The sequence below is a fragment of the Notamacropus eugenii genome, chromosome 5 (genome assembly GCF_028372415.1).
Source record: "Notamacropus eugenii isolate mMacEug1 chromosome 5, mMacEug1.pri_v2, whole genome shotgun sequence".
NCBI classification, from domain to species: Eukaryota; Metazoa; Chordata; class Mammalia; order Diprotodontia; family Macropodidae; genus Notamacropus; species Notamacropus eugenii.
The window spans coordinates 93180571-93197849 of NC_092876.1; the positions used below are offsets into that span (position 1 = coordinate 93180571).

General features: G+C 35.7%; 1 protein-coding gene across 1 annotated transcript; it reads left to right on the forward strand.

The window, feature by feature from the left end:
- The first annotated feature begins 1719 nt into the window (after positions 1-1719).
- Positions 1720-2661, forward strand: LOC140508791 (olfactory receptor 51A4-like). The gene has a single exon (XM_072616664.1). The coding sequence runs from the start codon at positions 1720-1722 to the stop codon at positions 2659-2661; it is 942 nt and encodes a 313-aa protein (XP_072472765.1).
- The last annotated feature ends 14618 nt before the right edge of the window (positions 2662-17279 follow it).

A 17279-nucleotide genomic window follows, 5' to 3' on the forward strand; every position in this document is an offset into this window, starting at 1 on the left:
TAAGTGCCTTTTGTAATCAAATTAGTTTTGGGAATGTAAGTCAATTTGCTATAGGTTCATAGAAGTTTTCTTCAGAATACCTTAGTGGGTGACAGGAAGCCAGGAATGGTTCATATCTCTTCCTGTTCCCACATGGCTTCGATTTCTTCTCCTAAATCCATTTATAATTTCAAAACTTATTATTTCATTGGAGCTTGAAATTTTGAGCAATTGTTATGTCAGCATTTATTTAAAACCCTGTTCTTGATTTTTAAATGATTTAATATTCTGTTTAGGTGATTAGGAGCAGTAATTTTGTGTGAAATAATGTCCTTCTCCAAGTAAATTTAATTTCTTTAATTCTGAGGAGTAGTTTAGGGTTTGCATATGTAATAAAAGTATAGGTTATCACTTTATTTATGAAAGATTGCCACATTCTTGTGCATAATCATGGTTATGTTGTTGGTTATTTTTAGGTATTCAGAAGCTGCCAAAATTTGCCACCAGCAATGTTATTGTTATTTTATCCAACTTCACTTAAAGCATAAATTCCTTTTTATAATATCACAAAACAAGCAGCCTGCCAACCATGTTCTAATATCTCCACTGTCAGGAATGTCATAAGGCATTTATTCCATATGGAGCCAGATTTAATTTTTAAGAAATTATGTCAGTCTTGAATCTCTCCCTGTAACTTCCACTCAATGGGCTTAATTCTGCTTTCTCAGGACACATAACAAACGAATTCTTTGACCTTTCCATATGATCATCCTTCAGATACTTTTAAGCTATAATATCCTTTCCTCCAGCTCTTCTCAAGTAGAACATTCTGCACAATGTAGGCGCTTAGTACATTTTTGTTGAATTTGACTAACTGAATTAAATACCAATTGACACTCCTGATTAAAAAATCTAATACCTTTGCATAAAAAAGAACCAAAATTGAAATAAATATATTTTTAATAGTCATTTGCACTTATATGAAATTTTTGGTTTTCAAAGATCAATTAATTTTATTCTGACAAAAATCCTGTTAATAGGTACTTGTATGCCAATTTTACAAATGAGACAATTATTTCTCAAAGTGATTCACCCAGGATAGTAAGTGACAAAGGTGAAATGTCCTGTGATCTGTTCTCTATGGTTTACTTCCTCTCAATGTTCAGGGAATCTCCAAGAGTAAAACTTACCATTCCTATCACCACTTCTCTACTCTTGCCCAAGCAAATATTTTAAGTGTCACCTGAGGAAACCTTTAAGCAGGAGGCGGCTGTAAGAGTCTCCAAGGGAAATCTTAACTTTAGAGGCAATTCTTTTGTTGCAGTAGAAAGTGTGCTGACTCTACAAGTGGAAGAATTGGTTTCGGATTCTTCAGTGTGACCTTGGGTAAGTCAATTAACTTCTATGGGCCTCCATTTCCTTATCTGTAAAATGAGGAGTTATACTAAATGACCTCTAAAATACCTTCTAGCTCTTCCTATATGATCTTATGTCTGACATTGATCAAAAAGTGGATTAGATATTGGAGAGAAGAAAAGGGGTTTCCTTTGATTTACTTCTTTGCTTGTTTTTCATTTGTATTTTTATGCACAATTTAGTTAATTTCAAGTGTGAAGAGAATGATCAAATGACTCCAAGAAGCTTCTTCCATCCCTGTGAGGTAGTAGACCTTCCATAACTTTCCTTGGCTTCATTTTGGGAACCTCCTCAGGAAAGCATCTATCCCTCTTGCTGTTTACCATGTCCAGTATAAATGTTACAAATTATGATGATTTGACCTTCCTCCTGATTGGGATTCCAGGACTAGAGCATGTCCATATCTGGATCTCCATTCCATTTTCCTCAGTGTATATTTTTGCCATTCTGGGCAATTTTACCATTCTCTTCTTCATCAAGACTGAAACCAGCCTTCATGAGCCCATGTACTATTTCCTCTCCATGCTATCTGTCTCAGATTTGGGTCTATCTCTCTCTTCCTTACCCACTACAATGGGATTATTGCTGTTTGACATCCAAGAGATCCGTGCCACTGCCTGCTTCACCCAAGAGTTCTTTATCCACTTGTTCACAGTCACTGAAGCATCAGTGCTTTCTATCATGGCTTTTGACCGTTTTGTCGCCATCTGTAACCCTCTGAGATACACCACCATACTGACAAGTTCACGTGTGGCCAAGGTAGGACTTGTGCTGGTTGTTAAAAACATTGTCTTGATACTCCCCCTTCCCTTCCTTTTGAGACGGCTAACATACTGTCAGAAGACTCACCTCTCTCACTCTTACTGTCTCCACCAGGATGTCATGAAGCTGGCTTGCTCCAACAACAGGGTGAACATTATCTATGGTCTATGTGCTGCTCTTTCCACCATGCTTGACTTGATCTTTATCACTTTCTCCTACATTATGATCCTAAAAACAGTGCTAGGCATTGCAGCCCCCAAAGAACAACTGAAAGCTCTCAACACCTGCATCTCCCACATCTGTGCTGTTCTCATCTTCTATGTGCCCATGCTGAGTGCAGCAATGCTCCATCATTTTGCCCGTCAAGTTTCTCCTCTGATCCACATCCTCATGGCTGATGTCTTCCTACTGGTGCCACCTCTCATGAACCCCATTGTGTACTGTGTGAAGACGAGGCAGATCCGAGAGAAGATACTGGAGAAGATGGGTCTGAAGAGAAGATGAATAAAAGGATAGAATAAAAAGAAGGGATAGGAAATCAATGATGATTTATCTTAGAGAACAAAATATCAAAGAGGATCTTCAAAAGTTTCTCATCTGTAAAAGCTTACTAGTAACCCTTAGTCACCAAAGAAAGAAATAATAGGAGAAGGAAGAGTGGTCAAGAAAATTAGTGCAGGTGAAATATAAGATTGAGTGATTGAGATGTAGACTCCTCTTCCCAGGAAAGCATTAGGGCACAGTGCCTTCTTAAATGTTTTGATTAGGTATGCCCCTGCTCTGAATGAGTTGGTGGATTATGTTGAATGACCTCCTTTTCTCTCTTATATCCTAGGGAGTCCACTCTTTTCTTTTTTTATTTTTTTTTGAAACCTATAACACTGTTAATCTTCAGCTCTATAGTGTACCTCCTTTTCTCTCCAAATCACCAAAGATCATGGCAAAACATCCTCTCCCATGTCAGCATTCCTCTCTTTGTTCCACTCTAAATTTCTGAAACTCAGAAATTAAGAGTATCTTAAAATCTCAAGTTTCCCATAATACCTTTCCAAAATGAATATAAAAGAGATGACTTCACCCCTCTTTACCTCTTGATGCATTAAAGACAATATAAGTGTCATTATCTCTTTCTTAACCATCCCTGTGTGAAGTGAATAGTTCCTATGAATTCCCATAGCTCTTTATCATTTATGTGTTTTAAAGATTTATTTACTATTTATATATTCATTCATTTACCATTCTATCGATCTATTTATCTATCTATTCTATCTATCCATGTATCATCTATTGACATACTTAATTGCCACACATACAGCTATCCACAGAAAACTGTTTTATGAAAGGGTTTTACTTCCATATAAAAGATAGAAACATGGTGCAGTACATAAAGCTTTGATTCCGAAATCAGAAGACCTGGGTTCAGATTCTGTCTCAAATACTTCTTAGCTGTGTGATTCTACCTAGGCAAGTCATGTACATTTTCTGGACCTTGGTTTCCTTGTATTTACAAGGATTTCCTAAACTAAACGACCTTTTAAATTCTTTCCACTTATAAATTTATGATCTAATCATTCTGAATGTATTTTAAGGCAGTTTTTTTTAATTGAGATATATTTTCCCATAGAAAGTATGTAATATGTGGGGCTAAGCTATTCAGTCCAAACCATAGAAGTATACTTATTACCCTTCTAACCATTTTGTTTCACCCCATACCTGTGATTGCATTGGTTTGTGGTGCTCCCTATAAGGAAATTCTCTTTACTAATGCAGATCAACAACTGTTATACAATATATAGTATTTGAAATTTGTCTGGGAACTTAGTAGTTAAATGACAAGACCACGGTCACATGGACAGTTCGTATGTTTAAGACGCCAATCTTGAATCCAGTTCCTCCTGATTCCAAGATTTTTCTTCTACCCATTTAACACATTGCCTTTCATTGAACTAATATTTTTCAAAGACTCTCACTATTATGTTTATATAAGAAAATGCATTCCAAAAATAATTTTTTTCATGCCAAGAACATCTCTCTTCATTTAATTATGATAAGAGACTCACTGAAATTTAAGTTATATTGGTGTAGGTTATAAAGCCTTTGGGAAATGCTACATTAGTACCTGGGGGTAAAGACTGGGATGAGGGCTGATGTAGTTTGGGAGGCATTTACAGGAAATCCAAAGTGTCAAAGCTCCTGAAGGATATGAGCTCATTTTTAATGTAATTCCCTGTACAGTATCTCCCCTACTTTCCCACTCACTCCTTTATATTTTTAAATGGGTCCCAGGATATGGTTGGTCCTGCCACAGCAATCCTAGACATGAATTGTCCTACCTTGGACTAGGGTAGACTCAGGTGAATCAAAAAATATACATTGAGTGGGAGGAAAATCTAGGCATCAACTAGAAGAGAAGGAAGGAAAAATAAAAAGAGATAGAATAAAGGGAAAGATATCCCAAATTCAGACAATAGTAATAGAAATGAAGATACTGAGGCTATCTTTGATTTCTGGGTAGTTGTTCCTATATCAAGGAGAAGTTTATTTCAGAAGAATCTTTGAGGGAATCCTCTACATTACTTTATACTATTTTTTCATGTACCTATACCATCCTTTTATCCTAGACTATAAAAATCCTTGAGGGAAAGTCTTTATATAGCAAAATCTTTCATAAAGTAGGTTTTCAACTAAGTATTTGAGAACGTTTTACTCTACCTGTTCTATTTGTCATCCTCTTCCCTATCTCACCAATGAAATAATCATCTTCCATATTACTTAAAACTCACCTTTTTAAAGTAGAAAATTAAAAGACATTGTAGTTGAAAGGTTACACTGAAAAGAACCGAAAAATTTGGAGACAGAAGACCTGGGTTTAAATATTGGCTACAAAAATCATTATTTGTGTGATCTTTTATGTCATTTAACTTCTATGGCTCTCAGTTTCCTCATACATGAAATGAATTTTATTATCTAGGGTCTCTTTTGGCTCTAAATCTTACAATTGTAAAGGATCCTATTATTTCAATCTAGAAATCACCTCAGTTCAACTCCCACATTTGCCAGCTGAGGAAACTGAATCCTAGAGAAGATACATGATTTTCTCAGGGTCACAGGAATAAAATGGCATGACTGGGATCCAGGTGTTCTCACTCCAAAGACAGCACTCGTTCCTCTATATAGAAAGCATAATGCATGAAATCTTAGTTGCTTAATAAATGTTTATTGACTTATCATCTCCCTTGCTCCATTCATAGCAGATACTTAATAACCATTTGTCAAATTGGATTCCTTTGATGCCGTTATTTTTCCATCTACATGCCAGCATTCATATCTTTGTTGCTGTGACTATTTTAGCTTGCAAACTCCTTAAAGGTATAACAGTGGATTTGAGTGAACTTTAAATCTTTCAGCCTACTTTTCATCATTTGTTTTAGATTATACGGAATCTTTTAATCTCTTCCGTATCCTTTTAATTGAAAATGATCTTACTTTTCTCCAAATTTCTTAAAATGGTTAGCATTTTCTGAGTCTCTGCTTTCTACCTTGTAATGCCAATCACTGCAACACATGTGAGGACTGCTGCTGTAAATAATTTTAAAGGTCTAATCTCATAGTATAATGAACTCTCTATTTAGCAATATACTAAACATTGTTCAATAAAGTAAAGCATAACATTCATAGCAACATCCTTAAGCCAAACATATCATCTAATACATATACATATCTCATAACACTCAGAATGTCATATGGTACACAGCATATATCATTGCATCCCTAAGTCAACGGGTCTCAGGTTAGGGTCTTCTCTAGTATGATGCATCCTTAACAGGTAACAGAAAATACCACACCATATACCACCAGGTCATTGCAAGAACAATCTCCTTAATCAGTACACAATACCCAAGTAAAATCCTCTACTATCTTGACTCCAGGCTGCCTTCCAAACCCCATGACTCCTCCTCCATGGGTCGATTACTCCCAGCTCTTCCCTGGGTTCATATGCAGGCAAATGTTCCTGCTCCTTGTCTCAGCTCATGGGGAATGTTCCACTGCATACTCATCTTGCTTCTGCCTGATAGCAGACTCCAGCGACTCCTATCCTCAGTTTCTGTTTCTAGGAAAACAAAGCTTAACAGGGCTATAATAATATTTATACATATTACCAGTGTCATCATTTCAATTCATTTATAAAGACCAACAGAAAGGACTTTTGTCTGAGAAATTAACACAGACCACCAGAGAGGGCTTCTGAGAAATCAACACATACCAACAGGCAGGAATTCTGTCTGAGAAATCAGCACAAATCAACAGTCAGGACTGCTGTCTGAGGAATTAACACAGAACAACGGAAAGCACTGGCATCACAAACAATTTTTCTGTTAGGCCTCCCCACTAGCAAGTTTCCCTAGCCCACTCACACTCACTTCTCTCTCTCATCTCTGCTTCTCTCTTTCCTTCTCTCAGCTTTTTTTCTCTCTCCAAGCAATTACAAATATATGTGTGTGTGTGTGTGTATGTGTGTGTGTGTATGTATACATAGTTTCCAATCAAAGATTTTTCATTCATTCAATCAAATGTGAGACTCAATCAAAGGCACTTGTCTAAAACTCAGTCCAGAAAAACAGCAAAAATAATAATCCTACTTTGCTTGTCTTTATGTCCTCAAAACATCTTTCTTTATTCTGTTTAAGTGTGTAAAGTGGGTATTCTGTACCACCATTACCAAAAGAGAAAATGTTTTGTTTTGTTTTGTTTGAAATCAAGGACTCTGTCATTTAAAAATAAATTGGAAGCCTAAACATTTTTCACTATCAAAACCCATTGCCATAGTGTTAGGTAAACTTTAATGGCATTGGCTATATAATTTATAGACTATTCAAGAAATATAGGAAAACATATTTAAATATTTTGAAAATTACAAGCTGAAAAAAATGCACAAATAGCACCATGAACCACAAACTGCAACTGGACACAAAGGCCCCATTCAAACAACAGGGCCTATGGAGCTTATGGAGTAAAACTTGAAATGAAATATGATGTTGGACAGAACATCTTCAGGAAGAGTTGTCATTATTAAAGTATTGTTTCTGGGATCATTAACCCTGGGACTTAGGTTTGAGGTCCTAATTCCTTGATTAACTTTGAAGGCTGGGGGTGTGGGTTGGGGAAAGGATGCAGACATTTTTTGAACAATGATTAAATGTTTGTAGGGGTAATGATTCTGCAAATTCTCACGTCTGTTACTCTACCCTTTCTATGTATAGTTCCACTAGTGGAAAGGTATGGTAATAAAGTGGTTTCTGAGGAAGCAAGTCTTCACTGACAGGTGTTAACCTCACCTTTGATAAGTAACATCTTTTATTATTGGGCCTTTTGCCACTTCCCCACTGAAAAGCAACTTATATTTGAACTTGTAAGAGGTTTCTCTAGATAGATTTAATTGTATTAGCTCCAGTTTAAGAGGTCCACATTAGTCAATCCACATAATATACTCTCATATGTTCTAAGGAATATAACAGACAAGCTTCATAAGTTGTTTGTGAAGAAAGCACTTTTTAAAAATGGAAGCATTATTGAGGAAAGTACTATTTTTAAAGCCTCTGTAAAGCATATCCTTAGGATTGGAGGAAGGAGGGGTGGGAAAAAATAACCTGGCTGGAAAAATGGGTTCACATTATAAAGTAGAAGAAGTTCGCAAGATTGATTAGAAGCCATTGTGGCAGTGGAGTGAATTAAAGACTGTATGAAATGGAAAGAATTCTAATAGTAAGGTAAAGTTATTATTTTAGCTCTCTTGCTGTCTTTGGTCTAGGATCCCACATCTGATTAAACCCTTTCTAAATCAGGTCAAAACATGAAAAATCATGAACTAAAATAATTGTATCCATCCTTCTGGACTACATAGATGAAGGAATTGAAATCCTGAGAGGGACATACCTGAAGCCTCTTAGCAAGTAAGAGATAGTGTAAATTTTAGAACTTACATTTTATATTGTCTGGATCTAAAATCAGGAGGGTCCTTGAAGGTAACTGAATCCAACACTTTCATTTTATAGATGAGGAAACAGGCTCATCAAGGTTAAGTGACTTATTACTTACTTTAAATAATTATGGATTGGACAGTAACTGAATCTGTTATTCCACTCACATAGGGAACTTGTGGTTAAAGCAAAGCAGGCTCGTCTCTTCTCCATAAATTAGTCTTAGAGAGTTACTTAGAGTAGAGATGTCAAACACATTGTCTACCAGTGGATCAAAATTAAAATGTAATTAGAAAATATGCAGAACAGCAGGCAGATGGCAGAGGGGCAGCCCAGGGTGAGAGACCAGCAGAGCTGAGAGAGTGATAGCCACTGAGGCCCAGATATCAGCCACAACAACTCCTGAGACTTTCACCTCACAGATTAAACATTTGTAAATCACCTATTGAACTTGTGGGAGCCAGGATGACAGATCGATCAGTAACTTGTCTCTCCTCCCTCCTTGTTGACCTGAAAAGAACCATAAAATATTTTCCCAGAAAAATCCTGGATCAATGGGAACAGAGAAGGGGCAAACAATCTCTTAACACCTGAGGCTAGGAAAATAGCTAAGGGGGATTCCTCTTATCGTGGTAGAAGTGAACTGGAAGGAGAGGAACCCTAGGGTGGTGGAAACTCGAACTAGGACCCAGAAGTGCCTCAGCACTCCAGGGGAAATGCAAAGACAATAGGGCAGTCAGAATCACCAACCCCTGAGATCTCCCAGGACCAGACCACCCCTCCCCCACACTTAACAAGCTAGCCCCAGGGCTGATCCAGGAAATACAAAACAAAAAGATAAAAAGGCAAATGCTCTTAGCTTTTTCACACCAGTCAGCTCAACACCAAGTTCTGCAGCTTCTAACTGAAAGAACCAGAAGTCACCACACACAGTTAACATCACGAGCAAGAAAAAGCAAAACAAGGGGAAAAAACATACAATCTTTCTATGGGGACAAGGAACAAAAGAAGAATATCAAAGAAGTCAGTAGTGAGACTGCACTTCCACCTGAAAATTCAGAAGGGACTTTGAACTGCTCACATGCACAAACAGCTGTCCTGGAACAGCTAAAGAAGGAAACAGAAGAAACACTGGCCAATGATTGTAAAAGTATGAAGAAAGAATTCACTGATGAGAACATCTCTTTAAAAAGGAAAATTGAACAAATGGAAAAGGAAGTTTAAAAATTAACTGGAGAGAATAATTCCATAAAAGGAAGAGTTAATCAAACGGAAAAGGAAACCCAAAACCGAATTGGGAAAATTGATCAGATGGAAAAGGAAACCCCAAACCTAACTGGGAAAACTGGTCGAATGGAAAAAGAAGTACAAAAATTAAATGGAGAAAATAGCTCCTTAAAGGGAAAAATTGGTCAGATGGAAAAGGAGATGCAAAAGCTAACTGAAGAAAACAATACGATGAAGATTAGAATTGGGCAAGTAGAAACTAATGACTCAATGAGGCAACAAGAATCAGTCAAACAAAATCTAAAGAATGAAAAGATAGAAGAAAATGTAAAATATTTAATTGGAAAAACAACTGACCTGGAAAATAGATCCAGGAGAGAAAATCTAAGAATTATTGGCCTGCCAGAAACCCATGATGAAGAAAAGAGTCTGGACAATATCTTCCAGGAAATCATCAAGGAAAACTGCCCAGAAGTACTAGACTCAGAGGGCAAAATAGTCATCGAAAGAATCCACCGTTCCCCTCCCGAAAGGGATCCCAAACTCAAAACCCCAAGAAATATCGTTGCCAAATTCCAGAGCTATCAAGTGAAGGAGAAAATACTACAAGCAGCCAGAAAGAAACAATTCAAATATCAAGCACACACAGTCAGGATCACACAGGACCTTGCAGCTTCTACATTAAAAGATCAAAAGAATTGGAACCCAATATTCTGTAAGGCAAAGGAGTTGGGACTTCAACCAAGGATCAACTACCCAGCAAAGTTCAGCATAACATTTCAGGCAAGGAGAAAGTCATTCAATGAAATAAGGGATTTCCAGAGCTTCCTGACCAAAACACCAGAACTCAATAGACAATTTGATCTTCAAATGCAGGTCTCCAGAGAATCATAAAAAGGTAAACAGAGGGGAAAAAACAAAAACAAAAACTTGCTACTCAATTAGGGCAAACTGTTTACCTCCCTATAAGGGAAGATGATAACTGTTAATCTTGAGAACTGTGAAGCTATTATGATAAAAGGGATATATGTAGAGGGAACGGGCATAAAGTAAATGATGTCATGTCAAAAATATGATTTAAGTATGAGAAGGGATTGTAATAGGAGGTGTGAAAAGGGGGAAGCAGAAAATGGCAAATTATATCACAGGAAGAAGTACAAAACTATAGTAGAGGGAAGGAGGGGAGGGAGATGAGCATTGTTTGAGAGGTACTCTCATCTGATTTGTTTAAAGGAGGGAACAATAATCTTAAGTAGATAATCCTAACTAGCTCTATAGGTAGTAGGAGGGGAAGGGGGAAGAAAGGGGAGGGTGGCTAAAAGGGAGGAAAGAAGCAATAAGAGTAAAGGGGAGTAAAAGGGAGGGGGCTAAAAGAAGGAGGAGAAGGCTGCAGGAGGAGGGAGAGAAAAGTGAATACTATTGAGGAGGGGAAGGGAGATGGGAGAGCTAAAAACACAAATGGTGGGAAAGAGGTTGGAGGGAAATACATAGATTGTAATCTTAACTGTGAATGTGAATGGAATGAACTCTCCCATAAAACGGAGACGGATAGCAGAATGGATTAAAAGCCATAATCCAACAATATGCTGCTTACAAGAAACACATTTGAAATGGGGGATACACATAGGATAAAGGTCAAAGGATGGAGCAGAATATATTGTGCTTCAGCTCATGTAAGAAAGGCAGGAGTAGCAATCCTAATCTCAGACAAAGCAAAAGCAGAAATAGATCTAATCAAAAGGGATAGGGATGGAAACTATATCCTGCTAAAAGGCACCATAGACAATGAAGCAATATCATTACTAAACATGTATGCTCCAAGTGGTATAGCATCCAGATTCTTAGAGGAGAGTTTGGGGGAGTTGAAGGAAGAAATTGATAGCAAAAGTATACTAGTGGGGGACCTCAACCTCCCCCTCTCTGAACTCGATAAATCCAACCTCAAAATAAACAAGAAAGGGGTTAAGGAGGTAAATAAAACTCTGGATAAGGTAGATATGATAGATCTTTGGAGAAAATTAAATGGGAATAGAAAGGAATATACCTTTTTCTCAGCGGTACATGGAACATTTACAAAAATTGACCATGTACTAGGACATAAAAATCTCACAATCCAGTGCAGAAAGGTAGAGATAATCAATGCATCCTTTTCAGATCATAATGCATTAAAAATTACATGTAATAAAAGGCCATGGAAAGAGAAACCAAAAATCAATTGGAAACTAAATAATCTAATTCTAAAGAAGGGTTGGGTTAAAGAAGAAATCATAGAAACAATCAACAATTTCATTCAAGAGAATGACAATAGTGAGACAACATACCAAAACTTATGGGATACTGCAAAAGCAGTTATTAGGGGAAGTTTTATATCTTTGAATGCTTACATAAATAAAATAGAGAAAGAGGAGATCAATGACTTAGGCTTGCAGTTGAAAAAGCTAGGAAAAGAACAAATTGAAAATCCCCAAGTAAATACCAAATTAGAAATACTGAAAACTAAAGGAGAGATTAATAAAATTGAAATTAAGAAAACTATTGAATTAATAAATAAAACCAATAGTTGGTTTTATGAAAAAACTAATAAAATTGATAAACCTTTGGTCAATCTGATTAAAAAAAAGAAAGAAGAAAACCAAATTACTAATATCAAAAATGAAAGGGGTGAACTCACCTCCAATGAGGAGGAAATTAAAACAATAATTAGAAACTACTTTGCCCAACTTTATGCCCACAAATTCGATAATCTAAACGAGATGGATGAATATTTTAAAAAATACAAATTGCCCAGATTAACAGAAGAGGAAGTTGAATACTTAAACAACCCCATCTCAGAAAAAGAAATTGAACAAGCCATCAATGAACTCCCTAGGAAAAAATCTCCAGGGCCAGATGGATTCACAAGTGAATTCTATCAAACATTTAAAGAACAGTTAATTCCAATACTACATACACTATTTTTGAAAATTGGGGAAGAAGGAGTCCTCCCAAATTCTTTCTATGATACAAATATGGTTTTGATACCCAAACAAGGAAGAGACAAAACAGAGAAAGAAAATTATAGACCAATTTCCCTAATGAATATAGATGCAAAAATTTTAAATAAGATTTTAGCAAAACGAATACAGCATCTTATCACGAGATTAATACATTATGATCAGGTAAGATTCATACCAGGACTACAGGGCTGGTTCAATATTAGGAAAACTCTTAGCATTATCGATCACATCAACAACAAAGCTAACAAAAACCACATGATTATCTCAATAGATGCAGAAAAAGCTTTTGACAAAATACAACACCCATTCCTACTAAAAACACTGGAGAACGTAGGAATAAAGGGAACTTTCCATAAAGTAATAAGCAGTATCTATCTAAAACCTTCAGCAAGCATTATATGTAATGGGGATAAGCTAGATGCATTCCCAATAAGATCAGGGGTGAAACAAGGTTGTCCATTATCACCACTATTATTCAATATGGTACTAGAAATGTTAGCTGTAGCAATTAGACAAGATAAAGATATTCAAGGAATAAGAATAGCCAAAGAAGAAACTAAGTTATCACTCTTTGCAGATGATATGATGATTTACCTAGAGAATCCCAGAGATTCAAGTAAAAAATTACTTGAATTAATAAACAACTTTGACAAAGCTGCAGGTTACAAAATAAACCCACACAAATCATCTGCGTTCCTATATATTAGCAACAAAGTCCAACAGCAAGAGATAGAAAGAGAAATCCCATTTAAAGTTAGGGTAGACAGTATAAAATACTTAGGAGTCTACCCGCCAAAACAAACCCAGGGATTATATGAACACAATTACAAGACACTTTTTGCACAAATAAAGTCAGATTTAAGTAAGTGGAAAAACATTAGTTGCTGATGGGTAGGCCGTGCTAATATAATAAAAATGACAATTCTACCCAAATTAATATACTTATTTAGTGCCATACCAATAAAACTATCAGACAATTACTTTCTAGAGCTGGATAAAATAATATCAAAATTCATTTGGAAAAACAAAAGGTCCAGAATATCAAAAGGACTAATGAAAAGAAATGCTTGGGAAGGTGGCCTAGCGCTACCAGACCTCAAACTTTACTATAAAGCAGCAATTATCAAAACCACTTGGTATTGGCTAAGAAACAGAGAGGTAGACAAGTGGAATACACTTGGCACTCAAGATGCAGTAGGCAAGGAATATAGCAACCTTCTGTTTGATAAACCCAAGGACCCCAGCTTCTGGGATAAGAACTCATTGTTTGACAAAAATTGCTGGGAAAACTGGATAACAGTGTGGCGGAAATTAGGCATAGACCCATACCTGACACCGTACACAAGAATAAAGTCCAAATGGGTACATGATTTAGGTATAAAGATTGATACCATGAATAAACTGGAGAAGCAAGGAATAGTGTATTTATCAGATCTATGGAGAAGGGAAGAAATCTTTACTAAAGGAGAGATAGAAAGCATTATGAAATGCAAAATGGATAACTTTGATTACATTAAACTGAGAAGTTTTTGCACAACCAAACCCAATGCAACCAAAATCCGGAGGGATGTAGTAAATTGGGAAAGAATTTTTACAGCTAAGCTCGGGGATAAAGGCCTCATTTCTAGAATATATAGAGAACTGACCCAAATGTATAATCATACAAGTCATTCCCCAATTGATAAATGGTCAAAGGATATGAACAGGCAATTTTCAGAGGAAGAAATTAAAGCTATCTATAATCATATGAAAAAATGCTCTAAATCACTATTGGTTAGAGAGATGCAAATCAAAACAACTCTGAGGTACCACATCACACCTATAAGATTGGCAAACATGACAGAACAAGAAAATGATAAATGCTGGAGAGGATGTGGGAGAGTTGGAACACTAATTCATTGTTGGTGGAGCTGCGAGCGCATCCAACAATTCTGGAGAGCAATTTGGAACTATGCCCAAAGGGAATGTGCATACCCTTTGACCCAGCAATATCGCTACTAGGACTATATCCCCAAGAGATCATAAAAATGGGAAAGGGTCCCACATGTACAAAATTATTTATAGCAGCACTCTATGTAGTTGCCAAAAACTGGAAGTCAAGGGGATGTCCATCAATTGGGGAATGGCTGAATAAATTATGGTATATGAATGTAATGGAGTACTATTGTGCCATAAGAAATGATGAACAAGAAGACTTCAGAGAGGCCTGGAAGGACTTATATGACCTGATTCTGAGTGAAAGGAGCAGAACCAGGAGAACTTTGTGCACAGCAACGACCACAGTGTGTGAGAGTTTTTTCTGGTAGACTTGGATTTTTGTAATAATGCAAAAACTTCTTATAAAAAAAAAAAAGTCCCAAAGGTGGTTCTCAAGGAAAAATGCCTTCCACACTCAGAGAGAGAAATATGGAAGTCACTCACAAAATGTAGCAGATCATGTTTGTGTATGTGTATGTGTTTGTGTATCATGTTCTGATTTGTTATACGATTTCTTTCATTTATCTTAGTCTGACTACATAGCATGACTATAGTGAAAATATACTCAATAGGAAAGTATATGTAGAATCTATACAGAATTGTATGCAGTCGTGGGAAGGGAGGGGGGTAGTGGGGGGCAGGTGGGGGGGATAAAATCGCAATTGTATGGCAGTGATTGTTAAACGTTAAAAAATAAAAAAATAAAAAAAAGTAATAAAATAATAAAAAAAAATAAAAAAATCTTCACAATCAAAAAAAAAAAAAAAAGATAATAGCCAAGTAAATACCAAATTAGAAATACTGAAATCCAAAGGAGAGATTAATAAAATTGAAATTAAGAAAACTATTGAATTAATAAATAAAACCAATAGTTGGTTTTATGAAAAAACTAATAAAATTGATAAATCTTTGGTCAATCTGATTTTAAAAAAGAAAGAAATAAACCAAGTTACTAAAATCAAAAATGAAAGGAATGAACTCACCTCCAATGAGGAGGAAATTAAAACAATAATTAGAAATTACTTTGCCCAACTTTATGTCCATAAATTCGACAATCTAAATGAAATGAATGAATCTTTTTAAAAAATACAGATTGCCCAGATTAACAGAAGAGGAAGTTAAATACTTAAACAACCCCATCTCAGAAAAAGAAATTGACCAAATCATCAATGAACTCCCTAGGAAAAAATCTCCAGGGACAGATGAATTTACAAATGAATTCTATCAAACGTTTAAAGAACAGGTAATTCCAATACTACATAAATTATTTTTGAAAATTGAGGAAGAGGGAGTCCTCCCAAATTATTTTTATGATAAAAATATTGTTTTGATATCTAAACCAGGAAGAGGCAAAACAGAGAAAGAGATTTATAAACGAATTTCTCTAATGAATATAGATGCAAAAATTTTAAATAAGATTTTAGCAAAACAAATACAGCAACTTGTCATGAGAATAATATATTAGGATCAGGTAGGATTCATACCAGAAATGCAGGGCTGGTTCAATATTAGGAAAACTATTAGCACTATCCATCATATCAACAACAAAACTAACAGAAACCACATGATTATCTCAATAGATGCAGAAAAAGCTTTTGACAAAATACAACACCCATTCTTATTAAAAACATTGCAAAACATAGGAAGGAAGGGAACTTTCAAAAAAATAATAAGCAGTATCTTCCTAAAACTTTCTGCAAGCATTATATGCAATGGTGATAAGCTAGATGCATTTCCAGTAAAATCAGGGGTGAAACAAGGATGTCCATTATCACCACTATTATTCAATATCATACCAGAAATGTTAGCTGTAGCAATTAGACAAGATAAAGAAATTGAAGGAATTAGAATAGGCAAAAAAAGAAACTAAGTTATCCCTCTTTGCAGATGATACAATGATATACTTAGGAAACCCCAGATATTCAAGTAAAAAACTACTTGAAACAATAAACAACTTTGGCAAAGTTTCAGATTAGAAAATAAATCCACAGAAATCTTCTGCATTTCTCTATATTAGTAGCAAAGTCCAACAGCAAGAGATAGAAAGAGAAATCCCATTTAAAGCTAGGGTAGATACTATAAAATATTTTGTAGTTTACTTGCCAAAACAAACCCAGGGACTATATGAACACAACTACAAGATACTTTTCACACAAATAAAGTCAAATCTAAGTAAGTGGAAAAAACATCAGTTGCTCTTGTATAGGCCAAGTCAATATACGAAAAATGAGAACTCTGCCTAAATTAATTTACTTATTCAGTGCCACACCAATTAAACTATCAGATAATTATTTTCTAGAGCTGGAAATAATAGTATCAAAATTCATCTGGAAGAACAAAGGTCCAGAATATCACGAGGAGTAATGAAAAGAAATGCTAGGGAAGGTTTCTTAGCGCTATCCAATCTCAAATTGTATTATAAAGCAGCAATTATCAAAACCACTTCATACTGGCTAAAAAATAGAAGGGTAGACAAGTGGAAATATGCTAGGTACTCAAGACACAATAGACAATGAATATAGTAATCTACTGTTTGATAAACCTAAGGACTTCAGTTTCTGGGATACAACTCACTGTTTGACAAAAATTGCTGGGAAAACTGGATAAAAGTGTGGTGGAAACTAGGCATAGACAAGTGCCTGGCACCATACACAAGACTATAATCCAAATAGGTACACAATCTAGGTATAAAGATTGATACTATGGACAAATTGGTGGAGCAAGGAATAGGTGTATTTATCAGATTTATGGAGAAGGGAAGAATTTTTGACTAAAGAAAAGATAGACAGCATTATGAAGTTCAAGATGGATAGTTTTGATTACATTAAATTGAAAAGTTTTTGCACAACCAAACCCAATGCAACCAAAATTTGTAAGGATGTAGAAAACTGGGAAAGAATTTTTACAACTAATGTTAATGATAAAGGCCTCATTTCTAGAACAC